Here is an 11,778-nt window from a genome sequence, read left to right as displayed (position 1 = left end):
GACTTAGATGGTCCAGACTTCATAGCAGGGGCTTTAACCCTGGTGCTTAAATGTAAACTCATATTTCTTGTCAATGGCTGAATAAGACAGAGGTCGCCACTCCTTATGTCATAGAGGATATAAAGGAAAGGTTTCAGCATTTAGTCCAGTTGCCACCCATACTAAATCATATGGGGATACACCTGGTCGCCTGCCGAGGAGATCTGTGTGTATGTACCCCTCAGCGGCATCAGTGAAGTCTCGATTTTTCCCAGACTCAGGTGTCTCTACCCTACAGAAGTACCTGAAACAGGTATTCTGTCCTACCATGCAAACGAAGCTGAAGACTAAAACTAAAATTAAGCCCTAGACAACTGGATGCTGAGAAGGAGGAAGAACTAGTATAAGCAGGAAAACACATGGAGCACCCAAAGGATGTTGAAAACATCCAGTGGGAAACCCAGCCCCTTAAGATGGTAGTAGGGTGCTGGTAAGGGTAACTTTCAGCTCCGCGGCTATAGCCTCGGCTATAGCCTTCCCTTATACATTAACACTATGACCAAATTGAAAATTTGCACGCTTTTGAAGCCATTGTAAACCTTTTCTTTTATTAGAATTATTGAATGATAATGGATATGGAGAACATTTGTAAGAACATTTATAAAATTGAAAATTCTAAAAAGATTAAGTAAACAACAGATAGCAAAGAGTTACCCTACCATGTTTACGAGTAATGGCTAGATATTTCACAATGACTTTAAAAAAACCCGACTAAAATATAAAGCTTCAATGTTTTCAATATTGCATTGACCACTGTATAAGAGAAACATTCTTTGGCGTTTTATGCAGTGGTCAATTGGAACTTCTATAATTATTATCATATTTCAAGAGAACCGGACATGCCACATGGGAAACTATATACAGTAAGCCAAATATACAGTAAGCCAACTAACAACTAATAGCTGCATCTTTTAGCTCTAATTTAAGACCTCATTCGTTGAAATTGTTCAAAAAATAAAGACACGACGATCCAAAAACCTAAGGAAGATGTAAATTTAAAAGTTGCAGTTTGCCACATTGCACGCCCTATTGATTTGTACACAAGGCGTTCGCGAACGAGAGAACTAGCGCCGTGCTTTCATTGATTAGCACGAAAAACAAGCGTTGTGCTTTCATTGATTAGAACACAAAAGTGCAACTTTTTATTTCGTATCTTCATTAGGTTTTGGATCACCGTTTCTTTAATTCTCAACCAATTTCAACAAATAAGGTCTTAAATCAGAGCTAAAGAGTACAGCCACCGGCTGCTTGTTTTAATTTTATTTTGGATATACAGGGGTGAACACAAATTATGTATAATCCTTGTATCGAGATGAGCATTTGACATTGTGTTTTGAACCGATCTGTGGATGTTGAAAATATTGACCCTTTCAAAAGTTCATTGACATTGACTTGGTTCGACCATAATTATTTCCAGAACTAAAAAACACAATCCCCTTGTGAACCCATTGATCCCGTTAGGTACATGTATATTTTAATTTGCGCTTACTAACGCAATGTTCACCAGACCCATAGTAGCTGAAATTAACTAACAAAATTAATGTGAAGTGGGCTCCATTTCCCATTAGACACTGGCTATAAAGTTAATCGCTGTTCCTGCACATCCCTTTTAAAGGATATTTTGTTATTTAATAAACCAATCACATTCAGTGCGTTATCTGTATAAATAACAGCAAGCTCGGAACCACTCGCTAGCCACTCACGTGCGAGTTTCTGAACTAGGAACCAAGCAAGTGCTTTCTAAAGCTCATCTTATTGCTTGGATTAACGTTTGCAGGTAAGGAAATAGTAGAAACTGATGTTTTGGAGACATTATGTCAAGTGATCTTTTAAACATGAATAACTATTGGTTTATTTCCTACAGAAACTAAATCATTTTAATTTGACACCGACTTTATTATGTGAGTTAATGTAGTTAACTTAGAAATGGCGCGATCAAGCTCTCAAATTGTGATGCATACTGCAGTTACTGTCCATTTTCCTATACACACTACACAGTGCTTTCACCATTGACGCGTGACCTCTACAAACAGTGTATGTTGTAGGTATAGGGCATTGCCTAGTTAACGTCACTGTGTGAAAAACAACCGGCCAATATTTAAAGTACTCTCTGAAATTCTAAGAAATATAGTTTTGTAACATGTCCTAATTTTTAGCTAATTTAGGTGTTTGGAAATATTCGCACTTTGGTGTTTTAGGAAGGAAGGGCACGGCACGGCCTGTAAAATTTTCTGTGAAGTTGTCGCCAGACGGTTTGTTTAGTGACGGAGGAGCACAATCCGGATGCGACCGAGAATAAGGCCTACTGACCTTTTAATAGTAACTAGTTGTCTGAATAGACAGTTGTATTATTAATTTCTACATTTGATTCATCACAGCTAGGTCATCCATACTACCAGAAGATGCGTTTGTTTTTGATAATCTCTTTGCTATGTGGAATTGCTGCAACGCAACAATATGACCCTAGAATTGGCTTACAGGTAAGTCCATTTCTATCGTTTAAAACTGCTTGATTTACGTAATAGTAAAAACAAACATTACTTTTCGCTTATTCTCAATCTGGTGTATTTATTTTCTAAATGAACATTTAGATTCCAGGGAGCGTACATAGTAGTAATACAGTATTATTAGGTATGCTTTCTGAGACTAACACACCCCGATTAAAATAATCGGTACGTCCACAATGACTTGGGGTCGTCTACCGCCTGAAAGACGACACTCAAAACTGTGCTGTAGGTTATATCATGGAAGTTTAGTTATCAAATACATTACGCTCGTTTAAAAAGCAGAAATTGAAAATAATTGAAGGCGTTCTCATCAGCAAATATACAATATTGCTCGGCCTCAACATTTACAAAGCTTTTAACTTAATGCAATGTAAATAGTTCATTCTTTTTTATCATTCATTTTATTTGTGAAGAGATTCATCAGGTTTGTAGAAGTTTTTATATAACAAAACCAACAATTTGACACTGACCTCACAGTTTCGTATGTCTTGGACGATATACTTCTTCAAAGTGATTGGTATCTCATCATCCACTGTGCTGGTGGTAACACAGCTCCATCCTTTGGAGGCGCCAGACCAGAAAGTCAGCCATGGCGGATCATACCAGTCAACAGAATGGGATGGAGCTGTGTTACCTCTAGCACAGAGAATGATAGGATACCAATCACTCAGGACAGTGTCCAAAATTTTGGTTTTGTTATATGAAAACTCCAAATTATATTCATTTTATTTGTTGTATTTTACTAGATTGGTGGAATACAGTCAAAGTTAGATGGCATCATTGCTTTGATTGAGCGCCCATGTGAGTTAACGTTTTATGAAACTTTAAGGGGGTACTACACCCCTCGATAAATTTGTGTCTATTTTTGCATTTTTCTCAAAAACTAATAACACAGTGGTAACAAAAGTTATAGGAGCAAGGAATCCAATTACTACACTGTAATTTCAGTGACCCAAGACAAGCAGTTTGCTATTCATGATAAGAAATAAGGTACCGATAGGATGTACCTCATTTCCTATCATATACTGAACCGCTTGTCTTGAATCACTGAAATTTCAGTGTAGTAATTGGATTCCTTGCCCCAATAATATACATAACTTTTGTTACCAGTGTGTTATTATTTGTTGAGAAAAATGCAAAAATAGTCACAAATTTACCACAGGGATGTAGTACCCCCTTAACATTTTCATTTTTCTTGACGTATCTTCGAGAAAAAAATAATATAACATGAGGAAAAAATATAATTTAAATAATTAGACGTTGAAAGTCGTGGAGATCAGTATAAATATTCCATTTCTCAAAGCCGAGCTAAAGGGCGAAGCAAAATATTACATGATCAATCCCCGACAGAATAATAATGCTACTCCTTGTAAAATAATGGTAAAAGCAAGTACATTCAGCGATCAAAACAGGATACAAATTTTTGAAATACCAGTACCCGTGTCAAGTGACCAAATCTGGTCCAATCAGGCTAATGTCGGAAATATTCAAACTGAGATAATTAAAACATAAGAAAGTGGCCATATAAGGTTCATAACTTTGCAACCTAGTTTACAAGAGACATGAGGATTCAACGTTATGAAAATAGGTACTGAGCAGGTTAGCAACGGTAGTAACTCAATTTTCAAAATTTTCGACTTTGGCCTGAGTGAATCAGGTCGGGTCACATTTTAAGATCCTGGAATTTAAAATAATTCATTCCGTTGTTTCAACCAAACTTAACAATCCCGGGTGGGAGTACAACACGCTGCAATGCCTACAAGTCCCACTGCCCCACAATCCCCAGGATAGGTATGGATGAAGTACTTAAATAGTAGGCTACACTAGGCTCCATAAAATCAATTTTTAGTTGTCGCCCAAAGAGTTGTCATATTGATGAGGTATCGAGGGAGGTGTTTTTTCTTGAATGTAATAATATTATTAGCATTTATAAAATTAAAAAAATTAAATGTAGATATTTATATAGCGCTTTATGCAGTAAACAGCCTCAAAGCGCTTTACATTTATTCCGCCGTCATTAGAATATGTCGGAACCACGTTTGCAGCCTACAAGTGGCGCAGGGTCCATCTGTACAACGACTGTGACTACCCCTAACAGCTTCCCATTGCACCTGGGTGGGGTGAGGCAAGCGAGGCAAAGCGCCTTGCCCAATTAATCTGTATGAAGGTTTCCTAAAGCACTGCAACATTTTTTATTGCAAAATCGAAAAAAAAACCCCAACAAAACCCAAACATTGAGAAGGGAGGGGATAAGAACCAAAATAATAAAAAATTAATAAAAAGAATAAAATAAAATGATTGCGGCCTGTACTGACACACAACACACGCCGCACAACCAACATCAAAAACAACAATACTTCACTAAAAGAAGTGGTAGAACATAATGATGCAAAAAGTGAAAGTCAAGACGGAAGCACAGCATATCAAATAGTACATGAATGCTTCTTATGTTTTGTTTAAATCCCACAGACACTTCAATTGATTTGACTGGGGCTACTGCTAATCAAAGCAGTTCACAGTGTGATTGGAGTTACTGTCAAGCTACTAATGCTATTGATGGTAATACTGATGGGATTTATCAAAACGGTAGTTGCGCACATACAGGTGAGTTACTGAAAACTTGAAACTTTCACCTTTGGCAAGGCTGACGCCGGTGAAGCATTCGGCGCGAGTCTCGCACATTTGGGCACTTTAGCACTTTCTCACACTCTCACGGCAAGGTAGTAAAAAAATCTAAAAAGTAGTAAAAAGGAAGAAGAGCTCTCTTGGAATGCTAGTGGGTGTAACTCGGTGTATTCGCACATGAAAGCTAGCCAGGGAAAGCCATCTCAAAATTATGTTAACCCCGCAGATATATATACATAGTGTGTGGCATAAAATTACTTGATTGGGCAATTCCATGGTAACTCGTGCTACATTTTTGGTATCCTTTTACAAATTTTATGCTCCAGCTTTTAAACTCATTTGAGTGGAATCTTTATTTTTGTTTGTATTTTAATACCCAACATTCAAATCTAGATCCTCATCTCATAGTATTGCTAAATGAAGATATCAACATTTGTACGTATGGGACAGGTGTGAAAAACCGCGTAGTCTGTGATCTTTACACTTTTCAATTATATTCCTGATGTTTACAAAATTACGATTTGGTCTCTTATCCCTCTTTCTTCTCGAAAGCCAGCCTGCTCCAGCTTCAGCCTTCTGATGATGATCTTTAGCAGATCCTTTAATACTTGCATTACATATCAAGCTAATGGTGCGATGGTTGGAACACTCATTTAAGTTAGCCTTCTTGGGGAGTGGAACAAATACAGCTCTTTACCAGTTTTTGTGTCATTCCTGCTCCTTGCATATGCGACAGCATAAACGTCACATTATGCCATGTGACTTTGCATTCTTCTTTGTTCCATTACCTGTTCCACTTCTGATCGTAGTGGTGGCGGCTCCTCTTCCATAATTTCACCGCGAGTATACACTTGCTGGTCTTGTGCCTCTAACAGTTTGGTGCTATATTCCACCCACCTTTTCTTGATTTCTTTACTTTCAGTTAGCGTATTAAATGCCTTGCCTGCCATTCTTGGAACCCACTTCTTTGTTAACTCATTTGCTATGCCAAAGCCTGCTTTCGAATTACCCTTACATCTCTCCATTCCCTGACATCTTCGTTCGATGACGTTCCTCTTATCTTCCTTTACACTCTTAGCAACCTCCTTGTTCAGGCGCAATCTTTTATTCCAGCTGATTTTGCTTCTTTCCTGCTCTCAGCTAAATCCAGTGTATGTTGTGATATCCAGGGTTGTGTTCTTCTCCTTTTCTTCGGGATGTACTCTTGACTGTTTCCTCCTACAGACCATTTGGTGTCTGTTCCTCCTCATTCACTTTCATTAAATGCTAAAACTGATGGATGTCCAATGGCCGGTGGGATTTCTCCTCGTACGCCCTTTAACATTCTTGTCATTAAACTTGTTTAAAAGAAATGCACAGATGTGAGTAGGCCTACTTGAAATCCCTATGTAAAAAAAATGCAACTTTTGTTTGGCCTCAAATTTCATAAATAGCTGTATTTTCTGGGAAGGCAGGGTTGACAGTGATTCGCCGATTCTCCAAATTTGGCCAAATTTGCACGCTACGGTATGCTGTACAGAAGTTGCCGCGAACCACATAATTTGACACACTTATGGGGGCCGCCATGGGGTGCTAACAAGCGCGTCGGGGCGCTAACGAGCACGTCCATCAGCACCCCCGCTACCATGGCTACGCGTACAGTACGCGTTCCCAACTGTCAATCATCGGGGGAATCACATCGAGCTTGACAGCGATGATCTAAATAGGCTATTGCCAAGTCTTACGTGTAGGCGAATAACCGGGGTCAATGTTCGTGTTTGAAAACAGTATTTTCTTGTATATCTTGGCCCGGATAGCGGGATTGTTGGTCGATTGGATGTATTTAATAAAAATGAGTTCATGGATGCGCTAAAAACGTAATTAGACTATTAAAAATAGCTGTTCAACATTTGAAAAACTGTACTATAGCACGCTTGAAAAAGTCTTACGGGTAATTTTATTACTTGAACGCGGAGTACGGACGCGATGCAGCCGGTAGAAATCGCGGTAGTGTTCCAGGCCTACGCGATAGAAGGGTAATGGCGGCTTCCATACCTGTATATATTTTTTGACTAGGAGACCTATCCCAACTTTCCTTATCCCTGGTGAAGGACAAATGTTTGAAAAAAAGTACCGCACATGTAATGTGTAACCTATTAGGCTACATTTCAAACTTTAAATCAACTTAAGGGGCCTTACAGTTTTTTAGTTATGCCCAAATTGATGAGGGGGCATACCCTTTTGGAACCGTTTATCAGAAGGCTCAGTAATGGCTTAGACACAGTGGACATAGTTTTATGAAGAGTTTCCAACTACTTACATGATTAACAGAAAATATGGGAGAAATTATGTTTAAAATAACAAGTATTTTAGTGCAACATTTCTACAGTAATCGTGATGCAGAATTTGACAGAATATGAGTGTGTCAAAAAAACACATTTGTGACTGATAATGAAATTTATTAACATATGTTGCGATGTTTCTTAGTTTACTTGTTTTTAATTGATGCCTACAGTTAAAAAAATAGTGTACTCTTTTTGTTTGCTTGTTTGTTTGTCATTCCATTTTCAGCCAGTGAACCTTATCCATGGTGGGAACTAACTTTACCTACAAGCACATGCATATACTCTGTGTCAATCTTCAACCGTAAAGACTGCTGCCGTAAGTGTTACGTTTTTTTACATGCATGATGTAGCAATGATCCTCCTGGAACATTGTGGAACAGTATGGTGCTCGTGCAATGTTGCAATTCCAGGAGCATGATTCACTAATCACCTTTTTATGTTGTAAGGGGCTGTGCAATAATTATGAGCCGACCCCGGCCTGCAAATTGCTTACCCCTCCCCTTTGCACATGCCAAATTGTTTGGTTCCCAATTTACAAACTTTAAATGATCTAGATATATGATGCGAGCCTAGCGAACTGTACATTTGGCAAATTTGAACGTTTCTGCCTTTTTAGAGCGTGTTATTTAAAAGGTGCCCGTAAATGTGTGCCAAAAATTACTTGCTCCCCCTCTGCCTGTCAAAAAAAAAAAAAAAAACCTTTGTCCCCAGTTTTACCCTCCCCTCATAATAATTGCACAACCCCTAAATAGTTTCAATTTCATGTTTGAGTCCCTTGGCCACCTCTGCATCAGTAATTATTGCAATATATCCGTATTTTGAGCATAAAAATAGAGCATGCAGTGACGGAAGGACAGAGACGGGCCCCGAATCCATGTAGCACTAGGCCATATACCACATCCCATAAAATAACATTGACGAAGTCATTTAGGGTTGGTGGTGGTGATGGAATTGCCCCCTCCCCCGAAATCATCGACCGTCGGTATATCGTGACGATCCCAGGCCGTGCGGTCTAGTAACCAAATTGGCCAAAATCTGCGATGTGTTCATTTTTCCTTTTGACCTGCTTCAGTCCAAAATTAACCTCAGTTTGGTCCATTCAAGAATTAATATTGAGCATTATCGAGCGGATATGTTCCAAACCCTAAAGGTATTATGGAATTTCTGCCGGGTTTACGAAGGAAAGCGGGAGTAGGGGCTGGTGGATGTCACTGACTTAACTGCTTAACTGTTTGTCTTACAGCCCCCTTGTCCCAAGCACCTGGATTCGCCACTATCCCTGAACATACTGAATCTATTGGATTACTTCATTTCTTTCAGGTGCTAGATTGGCTGATGCTAAGATTTACATCAGTGAAACGCCGCCTAATCACAGCACACGCGATGTTGGCACTCTTTGTAATACTGTGGCTGAGTCAGATGCCGATTATACAGGTGGAAAATCGTATCCCTGTGCATCGCCCATTGCTGGCAGGTACATCACTATCCAACATGAAAGTGAGGGGCAAAATCGCGTTCTGACCTTGTGTGAAGTAAAGGTGGTCCGGGGAGCTGGCTGCTAGAAAAATTCTTAGTTTGGTCTACAACAGATCGAAGAATTATATTATTGCATTTATTTAAAATGTTGTCTTGGACGTGGTTCTTTAAGATAAATATTAACAAATAATTTCTTTTTATTAGTATGTCTAAATCGCTAACCAAGATACGTTTAGTGAGTCTTCGAAACGTCTAATAGTTTGTATTAATTGAAAATAAACAAAATTATAACTTGATGTAGATCATCGACGTTATACATATAAAGAACCTTTATAAGACCGACCCATAATGAAGTTGTTGAATTTCGCGTCGAAAGTATATAGTACAAGGCGCTATGGGTTTGGGAATTTCTTTTGCTACATTAGTGGAACCAATATTTTATTTTTTGGCATCCTTAAACCTGAAAGGATAACAATTTGATTGGGTCCAGGGAGTAAATTGTCATATTTTTCTACAGTGCTTAGTTCAGGAGTTATAAGATCGAAACTGGTGTCAAATTATTCCCCTTAATAAAAGAAATATCAAACATATTCTTTATTAACAATATTTTGGTTCAATTTGTATTGTCCTGTTACCCCTTCAGAGTTAATGCAGCCAAAGTTCAATAGAAATACATACATGCATAACCTTTGACACATGATTTCATACGATTCCGAGGTTAAACATTTCTCAAACAAATTATTTTCCCATTTCGTTTGTCGAGAGGAGTCAATTTGGAACAAGCAAATTGAACAGAACAAACGGGATTTGAGAGCTAAGACTGCGCCCGTGACGTTGATGTAAGCATTATGTCACAACGGTATTCTCTAATTGCCATAGAGGGCACTTTTTACTTGCACAGTTTTTTTTTGAGACAGGCTGTATAATGATTCTGCTTAACCATCCTCCCGCAAGGATACTCATTTTTACGACTTTTGAAATCAGCAATCTCTCCATTCATGTGTGATTACTTATTCATCAGAACACCTGTTAGATTAGGACCACTATCCTACACGTATAACAATAATTGTCCAATCTTTTCATTATTTTTGTGTATAAAACAAACCTTGTGTGTTTGTGTTTGTCTTTTAGATGGTAAAAAAGTACGGCGAAAAGCTTACGAAGGTTCTGAAATCCATTTGGGAATATGCCCTTCCCCTACTCTAAATCAAACAAAAAAGTTTGAGATCCTCAACCTTTTCTGTACTTGCATTCTTTATACACATAATGAAATATTGCACTAATTTAAAGTGGTAACGACACAATTCATACAACAAAATAATTTAAACATATTTTTACAGATATTTTTTTGGTGTAAAACAAATTAATAGCACAATTAACTGAAATGACATGCAAGGTGTCTGGCTATAGATGAGTTGACATGTGTTTACTTTTAGATACGCCCTCTGCTGGTCTGAGGTCAAAACTGCCAGGCAAAAAAACTCTATAGTTTACATGGAAGAAGTTGATATTTTTTCATTAACTTTGGTTTAAAAGCAAATAACACTAAACATGTTATCAAACTGGTTTACAAAATGCATCAAGCTATATACATAATATCACACAAAACTTCAAAGGTTTTTAAAAGTTGGGTTTTGACAGTAGTCTCTCCACTGTCTATGATTTCAGTCCGAAACTTGTTATGTATTTTAATGCCCGATTTGAAGGTTATTGTATGCCCCATGTATTGTGACAGTGAATCAGCTTTCATATTCATTTTGAATTTGGAAAATTGTTAATTTCGTTCTTGAGATATAAGAATATTACGACAATACCACATTTTCAACCCACTCCACGGATTCAAATATCAGTGTTGGTCAATTAGAAAGGTACACATCTGACCAAAGTATTCTCTGATTGAAAAAAGTAACATTTTGTGGGAGAGAAATACAAACCTATTCTTAAGGGGGTACTATACCCTTCGATAAATTTGTGTCTAATTTTGCATTTTTCTCAAAAACTAATAACACACTGGTAACAAAATTTATGTATATTATAGGGGCAAGGAATCCAATTACGACACTGGAATTTCAGTGACCCAAGACAAGCGGTTCGTTATTTATGATAAGAAATAAGGTACTGCTAGGATGTACCTCATTTTCTATCATTATACTGAACCGCTTGTCCTAAGTCACTGAAATTTCAGTGTAGTAATTGGAAACCTTGCCCCAATAATGTACATAACTTTTGTTACCAGTGCATTATTATTTTTTGAGAAAAATGCAAAAATAGTCACAAATTTACCACAGGGGTGTAGTACCCCCTTAAGGGAATGTTACAATATGGCTTTAATATATATCACTGCTCTCCTTGCCACCTTATAAACTTGTGTTACTTATCGTGTAAGGGAATGGGGGTGGGGTGGTCAGTGGTCGGTAGGGTTTGTGTGGGGTGGGTTTGTGAGAAGTGTGTGTGGGGTGTGTGTTTAAGCGCAAGGGTAACAACAGCATCAACAGCAACAATAGATTATGTAATCGCATTGTTGCTTTGTGCCGATTTCAATTTCCGCCCAGCTATTCATCGAAAGGTACCTGTTGTTCGAGACAAAGGAGTTCCGCCATTAAATCGGTAACTGACCTGACAGCGTATTAACGCTTTAATAGGCAGGCTACTGTCAATAAGTGATCAAACGAAAGACGCGTGACAGCGCCTACTGGAACGAAAAGTACCTTTTGTTACCATACACCCGAAGGGTGTGATTGAGTAACCGTAAGCGCAAAAGGCCCACATTAGCCGCCGACATACAGTTCGTTGTCACCCACTGACTT

The 11,778-nt window shown here is 38.2% G+C and overlaps 1 protein-coding gene across 1 annotated transcript; it reads left to right on the top strand.

Moving 5' to 3' along the window:
* Positions 1-211: 211 nt before the first annotated feature.
* LOC140169330 (fucolectin-6-like) lies at positions 212-10,109 on the top strand. The gene is made up of 7 exons (XM_072192587.1): positions 212-292; positions 2,418-2,519; positions 3,293-3,347; positions 5,016-5,150; positions 7,722-7,811; positions 8,816-8,969; positions 10,103-10,109. The coding sequence occupies exons 1-7, from the start codon at positions 212-214 to the stop codon at positions 10,107-10,109; spliced, it is 624 nt and encodes a 207-aa protein (XP_072048688.1).
* Positions 10,110-11,778: the final 1,669 nt, after the last annotated feature.

The sequence above is a fragment of the Amphiura filiformis genome, chromosome 14 (assembly GCF_039555335.1).
Source record: "Amphiura filiformis chromosome 14, Afil_fr2py, whole genome shotgun sequence".
Taxonomy (NCBI): domain Eukaryota; kingdom Metazoa; phylum Echinodermata; class Ophiuroidea; order Amphilepidida; family Amphiuridae; genus Amphiura; species Amphiura filiformis.
Note: the sequence above shows the minus strand (reverse complement) of the source record. Positions and strands in the feature narration are given on the sequence as shown.

Excerpts from the sequence above, each read along its gene's own strand:
- LOC140169330 (XM_072192587.1), top strand. The coding sequence starts at position 212 with ATGTACCCCTCAGCGGCATCAGTGAAGTCTCGATTTTTCCCAGACTCA. Across the intron at positions 293-2,417 it reads TACAGAAGTACCTGAAACAG|CTAGGTCATCCATACTACCA; the intron begins GTATTCTGTCCT and ends GATTCATCACAG. Across the intron at positions 5,151-7,721 it reads CGGTAGTTGCGCACATACAG|CCAGTGAACCTTATCCATGG; the intron begins GTGAGTTACTGA and ends TTCCATTTTCAG.